This window comes from Trachurus trachurus, assembly GCF_905171665.1.
Source record: "Trachurus trachurus genome assembly, chromosome: 16".
Classification (NCBI taxonomy): domain Eukaryota; kingdom Metazoa; phylum Chordata; class Actinopteri; order Carangiformes; family Carangidae; genus Trachurus; species Trachurus trachurus.
The window spans coordinates 4,174,974-4,194,892 of record NC_139902.1 but is presented as its reverse complement, the minus strand read 5'-3'; the positions used below and the strand labels follow the sequence as shown (position 1 = coordinate 4,194,892).

General features: G+C 41.0%; 2 protein-coding genes across 2 annotated transcripts; both read right to left on the bottom strand.

Moving 5' to 3' along the window:
• Nucleotides 1-41: 41 nt before the first annotated feature.
• Nucleotides 42-2,556, bottom strand: LOC310999177 (fucolectin-4-like; the record flags this gene model as incomplete). The annotated part of the gene is made up of 4 exons (XM_083989501.1): nt 42-195; nt 524-803; nt 1,602-1,756; nt 2,372-2,556. 4 exons carry the CDS (start codon nt 2,554-2,556, stop codon nt 42-44), a joined length of 774 nt encoding a protein of 257 aa, XP_083845627.1.
• Nucleotides 2,557-7,289: 4,733 nt separating this feature from the next.
• On the bottom strand, nt 7,290-13,994 carry LOC310999388 (uncharacterized protein). The gene is made up of 6 exons (XM_083989796.1): nt 13,851-13,994; nt 12,938-13,003; nt 11,444-11,729; nt 9,071-9,225; nt 7,843-8,122; nt 7,290-7,749 (listed from the first exon to the last, which is right to left on the bottom strand). Exons 2-6 carry the CDS (start codon nt 12,996-12,998, stop codon nt 7,599-7,601), a joined length of 933 nt encoding a protein of 310 aa, XP_083845922.1. The 5' UTR covers nt 12,999-13,003; nt 13,851-13,994; the 3' UTR covers nt 7,290-7,598.
• Nucleotides 13,995-19,919: the final 5,925 nt, after the last annotated feature.

Below are 19,919 nucleotides of genomic sequence, written 5' to 3'. Positions count from 1 at the left end.
GCATATAACACTATCATCTAAATTCTTGCAAATTAGTTACACTAATCCAGGACAGAGCCATACACCTCCACCTCACACAGGGTCAAGTATTGGGTTCTTCCAGGGATGACCACATTAACGTAGCGACCGTCCATCCCATTGCACTGGAATTCAGCCATAGCACCTCCTGGGATGTATGGGGAGATCACAGCACACCTGGAAGGAGAAGCATTTCACTTTGTTAACTACTGGTATGCACTTCACTATATCATCGCTCAGTTAACCGCAGTTTAGTACACAACACAGACGTGGTAGAAACAGTCAAGAACATTCACAGGCCAGTCCATCCAAGCACCAGAGTTAACTCAAAATCAATATCAGTAGGCCTATTGGTCATACTATCTGTACTCTTAAAGGGATAGTAGCATTTTTTTTGAAGTGGGGTTGTATGATCTACAAATAGAGAGAGGGTAATATTTTTCCCTTCAGTAAAATGATTTTTAATTGGATTACTATTGTAAAAAACAGTCTATAGATAAATTACCTGGGATTGCTGTTTCCATCGTTGTCAAGAGAATCTCCAATGCGGATTTCAGCTCCCTCAAGTCGTTCTGGGTTAACGTCTCGGTTGACTATCTTTACAGAAAACACTTTGTGGGTTTTGCGCAGATCCAGTCGCCACCACGGGTTGTAGACCTCAGGGGTGTGACTGCAGGAGGCGTCTTCCCACTTGGGTGCACGATTCCCATCAATGGCGTTATATGCATGGCCAAAGTAAAGCAGTGACTTCTGTGATGCTTTTCCTTGGAGTGCCAGGTTTTCTCCTGCAAAAAAAAAACAGGCTCATTGGTGATATTGACAAAAGGTTTGTATGTTCTTATATTACATCAGGACAAACTTTGTCACAATCCGGTGGTTAAAAGTCAGGGAAGTTTTAAAAAGAGACAAGTACTACTTTAAGTTCAATCAGCAAACAGTATTCGTATTCATAATTGTGACCTGTAAAAATCTGGGTCTATAGTCCTTGGCACACTGTTGTGGCGGTTGCCATTCTTGTGTTTCAGCAAGAAGGTTCTGGGATTCCAAGGCATGGGGCCTTTCTGGGAGGACTTTGAATGTGTCTGTGTGGGTTCTCCAGAGTGTCATCAGCAGGTTGAACAGAGACACAGAGAAGTGGATGTCCTTTGGTCACGACAACTTATGTTTTGGTTTACCCACAACTGTTGTTAGCTTTGGTTTCAATACATTGTTTGAGATGAAGAAATGACCATTCCATTCATCTACTTAAATGCCCTGCTTCCATGATATAATATCACTGCAGCATCAGCTTTTTACATTTTCCATTAATTTCATCCTAAAGTGGAATATCCATGGCTTTTTGTGAGTAGTGTGTGTGTGTCGGCACTGTGATCGACTGGTGACCTGTGCCCCGCCTAAGGCCGCCTTCATCCTATGTCGATTGGGATTGACTCCACCCCCCCCCCCCCCCCCCCCCACCCATATGGCCCTGCACAGATAAGCAGTATAGACAATGGATGGACAGTTATCGACCCTCCCATTTCCCATTGTGTTTTAGAGAGTGACCAAGAATGTCTATACTTGTGGTGTGTCAAAATCCTCACCAGTTGGAGCACGATACCCAAGAACCTCCACCTCACAGAGTGTAAGAGTCCTCTGTGCACCAGGTAGATGCACAGTTACATAACGTCCTTCCACACGGCTGGAGAAATTCAGAATGTATGAGCTTCCTGCAGGGATTTCAGAGATCACACCAACCCTAAGAAGGAGACACAAAGTGAGGAAAACTGTTAATGATGCTCTTTGTCTGTGGTTTGCTGTGGGGACAACCAGCCAGATGTTGCAGATCTCAGAGGTCTTTGTGATTGGTAAGGGGTTAGAAGTTCGGCTAAGTATGGGGGTGCCATCCCATTTAAGGCTTTATAGACGAATAGAATGTGCTGTGCTGTAACACCTGTGTAATTCAATTGAACATGAATTTCATATTGACATGTCTCTTAGCCAGGGACATAGTCAGTATGAAATGGATAAATGTAATACTTCCATGTGACTTAGGGCTCTGGCCCCATGGTCATATTGAAGGCCCAGAGTCAAGTCAAGTAATTTTATTTGTCCCAACTTGGGCAATTTGATTGCAGTAGGTGTAAGAAAATTACCAGAGTCTGGGGCCACAGTTCGCCCCTGGAACATTGAATGGGTGGTCTCCTCTTTGCTTGAGCATTGAGTCATTTCTACTGATCCACAGGGAAATGGTGGCAATAAATGAGCACAGCCAAGATGAAAATGGGCCGTTAAGTTTCCCTGGATGAAGTAAAGGATCAGAAGTGGCTGTCCTCATCTATATACAAGAACTCCTGTAATAAGATGCACTCACAGAGTGTTTGAAACACCATTGTCTCGTAAACAGTTGGCAACGTGAATCTCCGCCCCGTTGATGTTCTCTGCGCAGCAGTCTCCTCTGTTGGTGATGATGATGGAGGTGATGATGTAGGAATCCAGCAGGTCCACTCTCCACCAGGGATTGGTTTCTGCCACAGTGTGTGTGCATGAACCAGCCATGAAATCTGAGTCACGGTTTCCATCAATGGCATTGTAGGCAGCCCCAAACCCATAGGGTGATCCATTGCGACGATGGGATTGAGTTGCTTTGCCGCGCAAGGCCACATTTTCTGTGAAAGAAAAAAAAAACGTAATTCCTTATAGTACCTCTTAATCTATGAGGTATTCATGGAAAATGATCAAAACCAAGTGGAGTAAAGCTCAGTAGTCCTATAGCTAACTGTGTCATGGAAAAGGGCCATAAGATAGCGTGCATCGTTACAGGGTTAGAAGTGCAATACACAACAGTGTTAACATCTCATCCACCATGTTGACTCTCATCATCCACTGCCTCATATCTACAGGGCAGCAATGGCCAACTCAATTCTGTCTATTAAAGAGCCATTATTTAAATGACAGCACACTTTGACTTAGGACATCAAGGTCAAGGCAGCTGCCTTCTCCTTTTACCGGTGCTGAGCACCACCTCTTAATCTTTTAGTAACCCATAGTAGGAGTTCTGGACCAGACCAAACCAGATCTTACTGGACTTCTTTCCAATCTGTTCGGGGATACACCATTCTTACATTATACTCACGATAAGAGTAAGCTGAGTATGTCCACAAGAGGAGCAGCAACAGACGCACCTCGCTGTGATTCATAGTTGTGACTGGGACAGAGAAGAGAGAAATGTTGCTGAAAGTTAAAGCTGACAGTGACATTTTTACATTTTACACAAGTTAATTTGGACTCTTTGAGATGCTTAGGGAGAACAAGATGGAAGAAAGAGATGACAGGATCCTGCTGAAATGATAGCTGTGAATAATAAGCGGGAGAGGGTGAGTCTGAGAGTGAGAGAAATGACAAATGAAAGGCTCACCTTTGTTTTCTGGTGATAATAGATGAGAGTCCGGTGATTCAGCTCCTCTTCAGATGACTGACTGAGCTCTTGTGTCTTCTCTGGCTTTTATACAGGATACAAGTGCCAGTTCAATTCTTGACCATGATAATCATTTACTGTCCCCCCATTTTCTTTCCCCATTTCCTGCTATTAAAAATAGGGGAATGGCAAATCTCCTTTGTTTTTAAGCTCAATTTCCTGGTCAGCTATGGATGATGGAGTTCCTGTAGTACACATGCAATGCTCTCTTAACCTTCCTCTTGTGTTAGGGTTGGCAGTTGACCCCTTTTTAGGCTTTTAAGGCATAAAAGTACCACATAAATTTGTTTATTGCATCAAGGCTTTTTGACTTTGTCAGTAACCTATATTTCAAGACAAAATACTTTTTTTTTTTTTTTTTTTTTTACTGAAATCACAAGTGCAGAACCAACTTTTTAATGTATGAGGAAGCCTACCAATGTAACCAAGAGAAGAAAAACAAATTGGATGAACACAAAAAAGTTTTTAGTGTATTTTACAGCTGATTTAAGACACTTAAAAACTGAACCTAACACAAGAGACGGTAGCAGAAAGCTGACACAAGGCAAAGGTTAACAGATGAATGCCGTCATTGAACAATGTCATTTCAATCAGATTTGCATTATGGAGGCTCCTAACTACTCAGTTCTGTTATTGTCTTTTCCTGAGCATTACTAGCAATTTTCCAAACCCAGATTTAATGAACCAATAGTAACACAGATAATGTCTGTGGTTAAGTTAAAAACCAAAGCGTTGTGTAGTCCGTTTCTCTCTTTTGTTCTGTCTATGTAGATATTTACCACGTTCTGTATAATATACAGAACTGTGTAATAGGAAGAAATGTCCAACATCAGCGCACACTGTTTTTTCTTTATTCACTGGCAGACAATTCCCCCCGTACAGTCATCATTAATAAAAACACTAATGGGTCACAGAATGACATTTTCAAAATGGGTTACAGTCACAGAAGATACACTGTAATTTCATTCAATACAAAGTTACTATATAGAGCAAAGTTAACTATAAAAATGGAATAACGTATGATTTCACTTTGTATTATACGCCAACAGTGAACATAAGAACTTGCCCGATGTGTGTCCTGCATGCTTAGATACACAGGTTAATCATTTGATGTTTTTCAGTTGAATACAGGGAACATCAGTCAAACTTTTACTAAAGGTCAAGATTAGAAGTGTTAAACAATAACAGTATTGTAGTTCTCATGTGTTTTCATTTAATCCCAAATTTTTCCCAGACATGAAAATATCCAAACCATGTGCCATTAGCAACCCTTTGAAATAATCAATCATTATTTTTTTTAATTTTCATGGAAAAATAGGAGAAAAAGTGTGTTTTACAGTCGGTCACAATTGTGACCGGTGGGATAATATGTATACTAATTTTACATATCCATCATAGCTATCAAATTGCATATTCCAGCCCAATTTTAACTGGGCTGTACTACAGAACTCTTTTTTTTTTTACTGTTACCAGTGCCAGCATACAGTACATAACAGATGCTTGTGTGCTTTATCACATGTTAGTGTGGCTATTTTACATATCAAAAACATGTAGAACAACTAAAAGCAAAAACGAAAAGACGCCTATCAACATTGCCATTGTCACTTTTGTGAAAAATTTAAGACATGCATATTTTAACTTTGCTATTGGATTTACAGTGTGTTACAGTTAGTGCAATATTGCTTTAGTGTACTTTTCATTTTAGCATTGTAAATGTACATTTTTAGTGCAATATTGACTTATTGACCTAGGGGTCACTCAGAATAACCTGCATAACCTCAGTCTTACTTTTGTTCAGGTTCAAATGTAATTTCAAAAGACATAAAACCAACATGACTACAAAATGCACATTTTAACAAATTTGATGCAAGCTTTTAAAATAGTTTTTTAAGAAGATTCATGAATTGCTCATCTTGCCAACCCTTATTTGTCACTGACCCATGTATGAGACTTCCTTCCAACAACATCTCTGTAGAAGAGGTGGCTGCTTATGAGTGCATTGAGGGACCATGTAAAGGTGGGCCCCCACCACTTCTTGGACCTGATTAAGATATGACACCTTATGAAGGTTGTGAATGTTTAGATTTTATTTTTGACCACCTGCAACCTGCACCTGCTGCTTGGTTGGGGCGGAAACCTGCAGCCGCGCGGCCCTTTGTGGGAAGGTTTGCCCATAGCTGCTCAGGTGGGTATAGGGATTTGCCTCTTCACCAACAGTGGGTGGAAGTGGGGTGGTGAGAGGGAAGTTATCATCCCTAATAACATTGTTTCTTACATAATCTTTTTGCCTAACTTTCATTCAACAGCCTGGCTGGAAATTGGCCTGTCTCGCCCTTATAGTCCATATCACAGTCACTGGGGACAACATCTATTTCACTTTGAGAGATAGGTTAACTGAAATGCTTTAGGGTCTGTAAGGTCCAACATATAGGGGAGAGTGGGGTAAGATGAGCCAGTGGGTAAGTTGACCCACCCCTTGTTTCTAGGAAACTATAGGAAAAAATTAGCATGTGACCAAATATTTGGGAGGCAGGCATCATTTCATGGAGTCTGTGAAGATTAGAACCACATGAGTAAATTGGTTTGATATTTATGACCCAAAAATCATTTTTCACTCTCGCAAGTGAATTTTGTCGATCATAAGTTTTATGAGAATTGTGTTTAGACTAAAAGAGATGATTGTAAATTTGTTTTATACATGGGTTGTGGTATCCACTTAGCATGAAACTGCTCCATTTTAGCTGTGAGAGCAATAAACCCAAGCTAAGGTAGCTGTGGGGTAAGTTGATCCATTTGGCCACGGGTAAGTTGAGCCACCTATCCTATACACTTAATGAATGTATTTTGGCTGTATATGTCCAAATTATTAAATCAAGATTCTGTATGTTTGTGATTACAGTAAGTATGTTCCTATAAACAGGAAAAGTTGTTTATAGTGTGCCAAACTTTACTTTCAAAGAAAAATATCTGGGATTCTTCCCAAAATGCCACGTAATTGCAAAACTCCCCAAATCTCAGTGAGTTGGTGGCTCAGTCCCTGCAGTTTGTGTTCACCTGTAACCTGGACAGATGAAATATTAAGTAAAGGGGGAGGTAGGAGATGGATGGAAGGAAAGAAGGGGGGGGTGATCAATTTACCCCACTCCTATGGTCACAAGACCACTTTTTTTGAACATGCTTTATTTTAAAAACAGTTATATTTACACTCATTCTGTTAATTTGTAGGGATGCAAAACATCCTGAAATATATGCAGATGTGTTAGTTAGGAACAAAACTATAATTGTCTTGATGTAGTGATCCTGAATACAAAAAGTGGCTCAACTTACCCCACTCTCCCCTACTCTGTTTGATTCAAATTTAAATAATAATAATAAAAAAAGAAAGTTTTTAAAAAGTAGAAAGTTAGCTACTTACACTGTGTTATCCCACCGGTCACTATTGTTGCCGTCAACAATTTTACTCATGCTGTGACCACACTAAACACAGTTGAGTGATTGTAGATGCATATACTAGACACCTTAAAGATGATGTGTGCCAAAAATCTTTCTCTTATCTTTATGTCAACCTTCTTTACTGACCTTCTTTGTTGAGGCTTTGATGCAGCCATCTTCCTCGGATGGTGCAACCAGGAAGTAATCAGCTCTGATCATGTGACAATTTACACTAAACATATGAAACTGCACATATGTGATCAGGAGGGTTTCTTGCTTCAGTATTTTTTGGAAATATGTTAATACTCCATTTACTAACATTTTTAGGGCCTTTCAACTGGAAATATTTTTTACGGTCACTTTTGTGACCGATGGGATTACAGTCAATACTTAAAATACAGACAGTCAGTCCCTTGTCAGAGCTTCTTGTCTGTGGTCTTTGTTTACCTTCTCCAACTGTATTTGTGCTTAGATCATAAGCACACTGTGTAAACGTCCCACAGTTGAATACAAAATGGATTGGAAACCAGGAGCTGGTGAACGATTTAATGAGGAAGTGAATTCAGACCGTTTCTGTCTTGTGTTGTTTTTCTGACAGTATTGAAGCTGCTGTTGCAACTGTGGTTAGTACGAGTATACAGTAGGTGAGCGCTAAGATGTTCTTGTCCTGAGTTGGGAGCTTGTTAAAGGACTAATCCAGCCTGGAGCCATAGACCTCCACCTCACACAGGCTCAGGAACTCCTCTCTGTCCGGTATGACCACGTTAACGTAGCGGCCGTCTATCCCGTCGCACTTGAACTTAGCAACTTGACCTGGTGGGATGCTTGTGATCACGGCGCACCTGGGAGAAGGAGGAGCAGAAACCAGAAATTGATCAAATGAATGAATCCACTAACTGTAGAATGCAAACTCAGATGACCACCGTGGAAACTACCTGGTGTTATCATTGCCGTTGTTCTCCAAAGAGTCTCCGATGCGGATCTCGGCGCCGTTTAGTCGATCTGAGTCTTCATCCATGTTTGTTATATTAACAGAAAACACTTTGTGGGTTTTGCCCAGGTCCAGTCGCCACCAGGGGTTGATGTTGTTCTTAGTGTGAGAGCAGGAACCCTGCTCCCAGTCGCCGGCGTGATTCCCATCAATGGCGTTGTTAGCAAAGCCAAAGGAATACAGTGAGGACTGTGTGGCTTTCCCATGGACTGCCAGGTTCTCTCCTGCAAAAAGAACAATATACAGTATACTTTAAATATACAGATCCTGGGGGCGTCGCGTGGCGTAGTGGTTAGAGCGGGCGCCCCATGTAAAGAGGCAAAGTCCTCGCTGCAGCCGGCCCTGGTTCGAGTCCTGCGTCGGGCGCCATTTACTGCATGTCATTCCCCCTCTCTCTGCCTCCCCGTTTCCTGTCTGTCTCAACTGTATTATCTATAAAGGCATAAATGCCCCAAAAAATATATTTAAAAAAAAAATATATATATACAGATCCTGCTCATTTTATTTGTCCGTGAACCAACATATACAATGGCATTCATAAGTTTGGGCACCCCTGGTCCAAATTTCTGTTAATGTGAAGAGTTAGGCAAGTGGAAGATGAAATCGTCATTTTGAAAATGTAAAAGATGTAAAGGGAATGTGTCATCTATAACTTTATACCTTTTGGAGATAATTTCAAGTTCAAGTTTAGTTTATTTGTCATATATATTAAAAAGTACAATTTACAATCAATGCAATGAAATGCATTCTGCCCTCGCAGAATACATTTCATCTTTCATCTCCCACTTGCTTAAAGCAGAAGTAAGCGATCCGGTGGTTTTGGCTAACTTCCTGTCAGCAGATGGAGTTAGCAGTCCCCGCCCTCGTCCCTACGTCACCACATTCACGCGCATCCCTTGGCTGCACACACAGAGAGATCCGCCCCTTTATGCCGTTCTCTCTCCTCATTGGATAAAGGTTGTAGGATACAAGGAAAGTTTTCTCCTCGGCTTACAGCAGAGCAGAGTGACTGACAGACCCGTGTTTCAGACCAAACACTCTATATAAGTGATTGCTGTCGGAAGATAGAACTATTTAAGACTTATATTAACACAAACATTCCGCTTACTTCAGCTTTAACTGTTCACATTGGCTTGAAATTTTTGCATGCCACCAAGAGCTCAGATTCTCACCAGTTGGAGCTCGGTAGCCGTAGACTTCCACCTCGCAGACTGTGAGCATCCTCATAGCACCTGGCAGAACCACAGACACGTAACGTCCCTCCACATGATGGTCCATCTTCACTGTAGCTGTTTCTCCCGCCTGCATGACGGGAATCGTACCAACACTAATTAAGAGAGAGACGTAAAGATACATCCATGAATTAGATATTGCACCTGCCATCCCTCAGGGTTAAATAAAGCAGCAGGCTTTAAAGAAATGAAATATGAACTACACTGATGCTGAGGTACAATTTTCCATTTTTTAAAATAGATTAACAACCAACTTCACATGTTGAGACAAGGATGGTTAGTTATATAAAAAACAACAGATTTTTCAATTAGAAGGTATGTGCTTTGTTTTCTTCATTTCAAACCAGAAACTTAAAAGATTCTATTTGAAACAAAAATTTGTGAATTTGTTTTTGTTTGTTTTCATTTTCCGTAATTAATAGAAAAATGGAGAATTGTAGCCTGGTTGTACGCCACTGGGAGTAAATATTTTAAAATAAAAGCCACTACTTGTTTTAATTTTTAAAGGGACAACGAGGAGTTTTGGAAAAGCGAAGCGTTTTCACACTACATTTATGAGCCTCCGCGCACCGTGAAATTCTTTGACCGGCGCAAGACAGACTCATGTTTTCATTCATCAAGAATTAAAGTCAGAGGTTGGAAGACGATCACATACCGTCGTAGTTCCCACCATAAACGGCGATTCAGCGGCGTTATTCTCATGACTCGCCACGAAACCGAAAGTAAAGAAAGCTGGTCGACTCGACCAGCATTTCCGCCACCACTAATAATAACAAAATAACGATAGAGACAAAATTATATATTTATCGAAAATGGGCCCATTAACAAGTGTGGGTAGCGTAGATTCATCCACATTAACGTGAGACTTTTTTATAACCAAATAGAAACTCCTTGTTGTCCCTTTAAATTTGATCAAACATGGCAATCTACGGAAGGCATGAAAGGCCAAACTATATATCTTCTATCCTCCAGTTTTTATATATTGGAGTTTTCTTATGAAGAGGTCATCTCTAACTTTGTTGTTATTTATAGTTATACATTTGCATATTTATTTATAAAATGATTTATTCATGCATGCAATCTATACATTTGTATGTTGTTGTTTTTTTAAAATACAGAAACAATGAACTGTCTGAATGCTATATTTTAGGCTCTAGACCTTCACAGAAGGTTAACGTCACAGTTTTATGGAGTAATGTACACAAAGCTGATAGAACAGGCATTTTCCATACTGTTCCACAAAGGGCTGTGTAGCTACAGGTTTTTGTTCCAACCAATCAAAAGCACACAGTTTGACCAATCAACTGTCTGGAGACTGAGATCGGTTAATTAAATGAGTTAAGTCTGGTGTGCTGCTGCTTGGTTGGAACAAAAACCTGCAGCCACACGGTCCTTTGTGGAACAGTATCGGGGAGCCTGTGATAGAACCAGGATACAGCGTTGCCCCTTAAAGGGGAAGATAGTTCACCCAAAATTTCACTCATCTACTCACCCTCATGTGGACTAAGGGCTGGGAGAAGTTTCAGAGTCCTCCGTGGCTTCTCTGAGTTACAGTGGTCTCGACGTAGCAGTGCATGTACAAATAACGGTTGCAAATGGATACCAACTGTCTTCGTAACAAAAAGACACACCAAAAAACATCCAAATACCTCCACAGTGCTCGTATGTAATGTCCGTCTTGTATTGAAGCCCCGAAATGCGAAATTGTCCCGAAAAAAATTAAATAAGTCTATTTTCAAGCTTGTTTTGTAGCGGAAGCTTCTCGAAGCTCCTCTTACCGGTTCGTCAAATTTGGACAAACTGGGAAGAGGACGGACCCTGGTTCATCCAAATTTGACGAACCGGGAAGAGGAGCTTTCGCTACAAACAAGCTTGAAATATAGACTTATTATTTTTTTTTCAGGACAATTTCGCATTTCGGGGCTTCAATACAAGACGGACATTACATACGAGCAGCATGGAGGTATTTGGATGTTTTTTGGTGTATTTTTGTTATGAAGACAGTTGGTATCCATTTGCAACCGTTATTTGTACATGCACTGCTACGCCGAGACCCCCTGTAACTCAGAGAAGCCACGGAGGACTCTGAAACTTCTCCCAGCCCTTAGTCGACATGAGGGTGAGTAGATAATGAGTGAAATTTCAATTTTTGGTGAACTATCCCTTTAAGGCCCCATGAACTGCCTCTGTGCCTTAGGGGTTATGTTGTAAACCAAAATGAGGTAAAGGCTTAGAACAAACAAACCTACAAAATAAAAAAAAAGAATATCAAAATTTTAGGATATTGTCTGCTACTTTATTATCTTTACTCACACTGGGTTTGTTAAACCATCCAGCTGGAGAGAGTTTCCTATGTGGATCTGCAGGCCGTTGTTCCTGTGAGCGCAGCAGTCTCCTCTGTTGGTGATGGCCACAGAAGTGACGACGTATGTGTCCAGCAGGTCCACTCTCCACCAGGGGTTGTTGTGTTCGTCCGTGTGGGTGCATGACCCGGCCTTAAAATTAGAGTCGCGGTTTCCGTCGATGGCGCTGGCGGCCTCTCCGAACATGTTCTCGTAACGGTCGGACTGGGTGGCTTTCCCGCGCAGGGCCACGTTCTCTGTGAACGAGACAGTTGAAATGTTATGGATTGTAACTTTTTTTTTAAAACAATTTTAGTGAGTTTAATTTGGTCTATATACGATATGAATTAAACATAAATAAAAACAATAATTATTTTTTCATAAAATACAAAACAAAACAAATGTACTTTGACTGAAAAGGTGTAGGCTGAAGCTTCAGCTTATTTTGCCTACTCTTCTTCTATCTCAACCAACAATTTTGTGTTTCCTCATACGGCAATACATGGAAATAAAACATCACAGAAAGGCTGCAGCTGTACCAAAACAAGAAAGATGCAAAGAAAAGAAGATTACATTTATTGTGGTTTGAGACGCTGCTGACAAAACAACGTTAGAAAGTCATATTTCTCCATTTATTGGAATGATGATTGACTCCATTAGTGTTTTGCTGTGGAAGATAAACATGGCTTCCTTACACTGCAAACTACTCCTTGAGCAAAAGCTGGAGTCCAGTGTTTAATTCATCTTCATCAGTGAACATAGTCATCACTTAACAACTGTTGTTCAGGGTCATGTGTCTGCAGCAGCTGATGTTTAAAGGGATAGTTCACCCAAAATTCAAATTTCACTCATTATCTACTCACCCTCATGTCGACTAAGGGCTGGGAGAATTTTCAGAGTCCTCTCTGCCTTTTCTGAGTTACGGGGGGGTCCGCGCAGCAGTATTTGTCCATATAATGGTTGTAAATGGGGCTCACTTTTCTTCGTCCAAAAAGACACACCAAAAAACATCCAAATACCTCCATACTGCTCGTCTGTAATGTCCCTCTTGTATTGAAGCCCCGACATGAGAAATTGTTCCTAAAAAAATTTAATAAGTCTATGTTTTAAGCTTGTTTGTAGAGGAAGCTCCCAATGTCTCAGTTCACTGCTCTTCCTGATTTGCACTGACCGGCAGAACAATTTCTCATGTCGGGGCTTCAATACAAGAGGGACATTACAGACGAGCAGCATGGAGGTATTTGGATGTTTTTTGGTGTGTCTTTTTGGATGAAGAAAAGTGAGCCCCATTCACAACCATTATATGGACACATACTGCTGCGCGGACCCCCCCGTAACTCAGAGAAGCCACAGAGGACTCTGAAAATTCTCCCAGCCCTTAGTTGACATGAGGGTGAGTAGATTATGAGTGAAATTTGAATTTTGGGTGAACTATCCCTTTAACAGTCATACCGATCACACTCACCGTAAGTGCAAGCTGAGCCTGTCCACACCACGAGCAGCAGAGCTACACTGAGTGTCATCATTCTGGTCAAGACAAACAAACACACAGTCGTTAAAAGAATGACACTACTACTGATCCTTTGTTATTTACCTGCATATTAGGGTAGGGCTAGAAAGAAACAAAGAGAAGGAGAGAGAAGCTGGTATTTTTCTGAATCTCAAATTCAGAATTCTCAAGTTTAAAGTTGCAAATTTATAATGAAAAACAAACAAGCAAACACTGTATATAAAAAGGTAGAAAAACGGTTTCCTTCCTTGATAAAAACAAAGAAACATTTTCATCTTCTTTTCTCGCAAAAATGTGACTTTCAGAGACCATCCGAGAACGTTTTATTCCTCAGACATTTGCCACAATTTTTTCTTACCTGCAATGTCACTGTACAATTGAGAACTTGAAAAATAAACACAAAATGTTGAATGCTAAAAATACAAGTGTGAGTTCCAGACGAAAAAACATCTTTATATTGAGCTTCTGAATATGTCTCTATACTGATATCTAATGACTAGATAAGGAAAACTCAAAATTAGATATTGGAGAGGAAAATGTTCTTATTATTAAGTAGCAGTCCTGAACTGACTGTGCACGGTTGTAGTTTCATCAAAGTTGATTAACACAACATTATTATCAAAATGCATTCTACTGTATCTTATCTGAAAAAGAACCCTCTAACATCGATATTTCTAAATTGCATTATTTGTATTTAAGGTTTAAAAGCTAAATCACAAATTACAAAGTCAATCCAACACACATTTCAGGATAAAGACAGATAAAGAAATGTTTTTAATGTGACCTGCTCTGGGTGAGAGCATGATGCATGATGAGATGATGTGATGCTGCAAACAAATGACAGATGTTGTTACCTGGAGACTCGGACACAGCGAGGACTTTGATTGGACGGATTGGATGATTCCACGGTAAAGATGGAGAGAAAAAAACCCGTCTGAACCCCTGGAAGCTCAGTATCTGCTCTCTTTTTATATACTCCTACATCATGTCTACATCAGTTTAACCAGAATCCAGCCAATCATCATTTATTCCATTGGTTGATTCCTATGCAGAAATATTTCACTTCCCCATTTGTGAATTACATGGAAGAGGTTAGCCAAGACTGTTCCAAACAGTTTGAGGAGGTTACACAATAAATGTATTATTTTGCCACTGGGTCAGGAGTTAAGTAGTGGATACACCATACTGCCTTTGTGCTGTAGAGTCAGCGCGGTGCATCTCTCAGAGACTGTGGTCCATACTGACCCAATAGCATCACACAGCTGCTGCAGACTTGTCAGCTACTATGATGACACCCAACTGGACTGAGATCTGGTGTCTGCAGAGGCCGTTTGAGACGATTTGAGCTTCATGACAGTGTGTTATCCTGCTGGAAGTATCCACCAGAAGATGGTCCACTGTGGTCATAGAGGGATGGACATGGTCAGAGACAAAACTCAGGTCAGCTGTGGTGTCAAACGATGCTCAGTTGGTGATAAGAGATCCAATTTGTGCCAAATTCTGACACGACCAATAGAACAGGTTGAAGATTTAATTATCTGCCAAACTGTTGTTCAGCCAGCATTGGCTGCATGAATAAGAAAGAGTACAATTCAACTACAGTTAAACAATGATACACACTCAGAATAAGCACCTAAAATAGCAATACAGTAAATACACACATTCCTGTGTAACCACAAAAGGTTAAAGGTCCATTGTTTAATACAGTAATTGGCAAGGTTTATTGGCAAAATCTGAACATACTACCCATTAATATATATATATATAAGTGTATAATCTCTTTTATATATACATAGCCTATAGCAAGGGTCTTGCTTTAGAGAGTGTCGCCATCTTGCGCTGTCATGTTTGTACGGCAGCCCAAACAGAAAATCCAGCCAACCAGAGAGCAGGTTTCACAAGTTTAGCATTCATAAATAAACCAACCGAGAAAAAGGCGGAAGGAAAGGAGTAGGAAACAACAGACATATGGTAAAATGGTTTAGATCTTCACCCCATGGCTCCATGCTCCTGAAATACTCCCAGTTGTCCCAGTCGTGGTAAACAAGTTTTTTTGTCATCGGAGGCCACCGTCACTTTGCCGACGGGAGGGGTGAGTGCGAGCAAGCGAGTGCTGCAAACTAGAATCCGAACGCTAGATATCAGGGTTTTCCCCCATTTTACACACTGGACCTTTAAGAAACCAACAGCGACAAGAACAAAGGAGGTCTGAAGTCTGTTGGTTCTGTATCTTGGCAGTTTGTAGCTACCTATGAGCTGATGGAAGGTCATTAAAGGTCACCCCTGCAAACTTCCACAGTACCTTGAAACCTGTTCCTGCTCTTAAGACTTTCAGCTGTACCTAATAAAGTGCAGTAAAGTGAAGCAGACAAGATACATGACACTTTGTGATTTAGCGGTCTGTGTGACAGTGGACCAACAGAAGCTTATGTCCCCATTAAACCTTTTAACCAGTGGCAGTTTTGTGCTGAAAATGCTTAGTTGCATATTTTCACCTTGCGCAATCTGCACAAACTTCTCTGTTTAATGTGTCAGTTGGATGTCAACTGTTCCGATGTTCTCCCACTTCTCTGTTTTGGTCTCTGAACAAACAAACACACCCAGTTTTCACTGACTTACTTGTGAAAAATAAAGTCCACACACCAGGCACTGCTGCTGAGGGTGCATTTAATAGTTGATCACCACATGTATGTGTGACATTCCGGGCACCTGCCCTTCATCAGACATCAAGCAAATAGGAGACACACCCCCATATACGCAGACAGTCTGGATGTAAAATAATATTTTCTTTGTATAATATATATACCCTAAATGAGTTCTCTGTGCATATATTGTGTGTACATCTGCACGCAGCTTCTCTAAGATGTATTTTTTCTGCAAAAAAAACAATTCTTCACCATTTGTTTCTGCATATTGTTAATCACATGACCTGTCAGGTGACAGATCATGTGTCTGGGTTGTCAAGGAAAGTTGAGGGTCCCGGGCTCAGCCTTCAGAGGGAATGTGATTTTTGCTATCTTGTGAAGTGTGATTTGAAATGCTAAGGAGCAATGTTCCCTCTAATTTTCAAAACTCCTGAGCAGAAATTCAACTCCCCTGATGACCTGCTTGAGCGACTGTGAGCGAAAGCTCAAGCGTACACAGTACGTCCACATGCTGGTGCTATGGCCTCTCTCCAACTCCAAATATCAATACAATTGGCTATTACGATTATGATTAATAACAGATTATTTTGACAACATTACCTAGGCTACTCCATATCTAGGTCAGTTACAGTTAATGATAACAAAATACAATATTGTTTTGGCAAAATTGATTTTGCATTTATTGCCATGTGAACAATATGAAAAAAATAACTAACATCAAGTTGGTGTCATCAACTCTTGGCGCAGAAGCATTCTTGATATGAACAGTAATAATAATTCTCAAGCAAAAACTTAAATCGTAGTTGCACTACAGACCACGGTTAAGGTCATACATTTCACAATTCGAAGCCACATTAGGGAGAAATAAACAGTAAACTAGTCGGGGATATTTGAGTGTGCAACTTTTTTTGTCTTCTGGGCAAAGAGGTGGGGAGCAGTGTGCAATTGCACAGTAAAACACCTTAGAGGGAACAGTGCTAAGGAGTATCCTGTGATTTTTCTCATGATATTATGATCAGAAAATTTATTTTTGCTTAATATGGACAAGGAAAGACGGTCATATGTGATTTGCAATTGTATCTAATGGTAAGATCAGGATGAGAAAGTGATGTGTTCTCTGCTGTATTCAGATTTATGGTGAAACCTGAACTGATGATATAATTGCTGTAACCTGTTAAAGAGGGAAGTAGGAGGGACAGGGCAAAGGTTAAGGTATGAGGCCACAAGGTCAGTAAAGGAGGCAGAGATTTGAGAGGGGGAAGTACACATTGACCAAATAAGGCAAGTACCGAATGATGGAGAAATTGTTCCATGACAGGGGAAGGGTGTTGGCTGCTCCGAGCCTATAAAACGGTTATCCGCCCGGGAGCCAAGGAGTGTGTGTGGCGGGACCGGGTGCGAGAACAAAGCTGGTCAGGCCCCACTCCTACGAGGACCCCGAGAACTGGTGCAATTAACTTAGCCATTAGAAAAGACTTGCACTCTGTGATTTGGTCTTGGGTGAACCCCACACTCCCTGCCATCAGGGTTGGATGAGCCTGGTGAAGAACCGGCTTCCAGAACCAGAGCGAGCTCATTCCGCTCTGAGGGATCCTCAGCCTGAACTATTACCCCGGCAGAGGGGGTTTAGGAAATTTGTGACCTGTCGGCCGAAACCTGTATCCTTGTATCCTACAGAAATTGTAAATCAGGTAATTATTCATCAGAGGCAGGGTTGATCGATGGGGAGAAATTGATTTTAAAAATCTTGTTTTTATGCTCCGATGCTGCCTCGTCACTGCTAAATTCCTGCAATAAATATTCAACCTAAAAGACAAGAGAAATGTTATCCTCATCTTTGTGTCTGTTATCACTGTGATGCTGTCCATGATAGTAAAAAGCTAAGCCTTAGTGTGCACAACATCTTTAGGACTCTTAATGGTTAATCTAGTTTTGTGTCCACGTTAGAATAGCTAGGGTTGTTTTTCCAAACCCTTAAACTTAACCTAGCCAATACCAAGTGCCAAGCTCAAAGAGGAAAGCTGCTGAGGAAAGCATGTCAGGTGACTATTCCTGCTCTACCAGGGCTAGTGGCTTGGGGAAGCGGGATAGACAGCTGGATGAAGGCAGTTAGAAGCTAGGCAAGTTTCCTCGTCACCAGCCTAAACATTCTCTAGAATTTCTACTCAGGTCAGTGACTGTTAGAACTTGAGAACTTACCCTTTAAACGGAGAGCTGGTCCACTAAATAGCCTTAGTAAAAGGGGCTAAAAACCGGGGATCTAACATGGTATATATGGAGGTGTGTCTCCTCATTGCTTGACATTTGATGAAGTGCAGGTGGCCCAAACGTCACACATACATGTGGTGATCAACCATTGAATGCACCTTTAGGAGCAGGACCTGGTTTGCGGACTTTATTTAGATTTTTGTACATGTGTGTTTGTCTAGCACCCAGCAGTTCATGCGATGTGGATAATAAGGGTCAGTCTGCCAGCTGCTAGCCACCAGCCTTCAGCAGCTATATCTATCTATCTATCTATCTATCTATCTATCTATCTATCTATCTATCTATCTATCTATCTATCTATCTATCTATTGTCACAGCACCCCCTGCTGGCCAGGCACTGCACTGTCACTTTGTTCTCAAGTTATGTCAACACGCCTCACACACCAACCTCAACACCTCTCACCCAACTATAAGAAACTAGCTAGCTCACTATTCTCAGCGTGTTTGTCATGGCCAAAATAAGAAATTTGTCAAACAGACTGAAGAAGACAAATGACAGAAGAGGAGACGAAGTAAGAGGAGCTGATCCAGGGACCAGACAGGGGGAAGCCTGCGTTCTCTGGACATTATACAGATGCAGGTCCCGAGAGTGAGAACGGAACTGGGCAAAAAGGCTTTTACATTTTCTGCCCTGTCGACCTAGAACGATGTGCAGCAGGACTTGAAATTGACACATCTTGTAACTCTGGGGGAATTCAAGTCAATTATAAAGACAGAGAACTGAGCTCAATCGGATCGTGTGATTGCATTGTTTAACCATGTTTTCCTGAAATGCGTGATTGTATTTTACTTGTGTCTTGTGTGTTGTGTAACTTGTGCTTGTGTGCTGCCGTCTTGGCCAGGTCACTCTTGGAAAAGAGGTTTTAAATGTCAATGAGTTTTTTTTTACCTGGTTAAATAAAGGATATTGATTGATTGAAACCATGTACAGAAGCTGAATGTGTGGTGTTGGTCTTTTACAATGTTTTTAATCATAGTAGTGCTGTATTGTGCAGAAAAGTGAGGAACACGCCTTAGAATAGGCCACATATGTCAAACTTAAAGGACATATGTAAATATCACTTTTTGAAGGACTCTATTAGGGTGTTTGTCTTGCCTTTCGGCCCCCAAAATGTGAGAATTGACAAAAAGAATCTGTAATGTGCAGACTCTCTAGATTGAAATCCATGTGGCTTTCCCTCAGTTGTCTTCCAGTGATGTAACTAGGAGTCGAATTTGCATAACCCCACCCCTACCTGGGACCGGTAGAAGGGGCCGAGCAAGCAGTGGTTCATTTTCATTTAAAGGGACAGGCACTGAAACCAGCCGTTCTGAACAGGGCTGTTTTGAGAGGATGAAAAGAGCCTATCGGTACATTGCATGCACCACTAATACACTACAAATCTACTACAAATCCCACAATGCACTGCCAGGGGTTGGCATGTCAATCAAGGGCCAAGTGAGTATGAGTCCTTTCCCCACTTGTTCACCCCCCATAAATGGCTAAACGAAAACGAAACAGGGGTGGAAAGCTGAGCATGTTTGCGGATATAAAGGGCAAAGCTGTTTGTCTTCTGTGCAGAAACAGTGTGGCTGTAGCATAATGGAAGAATACAGCGACAAAACACTACGACAGGTACAAGCATCTGGAAACAATGGTGCCCTGTGCAAAAAGGTTTTCACTATAGAAAAGATGCAGATAGAGCCATACGAAATGAATGCAAGTGCTTTTTTATTTAATTGATTAATGTTGTTTTATATGCAACAACTTACAGGCATAGTCATTTCAATAACATAGTAAAATAGTCCTGGTGTACTGCCACCTCCCTGTCAATGTTTCAGACACATCTTCTGCCCCTCCCACTTAGGAACCACCTCATATATCAGTCTCTGTTGTTTGCTAGTTTGAGTCAGATCTATCAGTTATTAGCTGTGTTGGGCAAGTTACTTTTAATTAATTATAGTTACTTGTTACTTTCCCCAAAATGTAACTGAGTTAGTAACTGAATTTCTACATTATAAAAATAAATAATTACCAGGAAAAG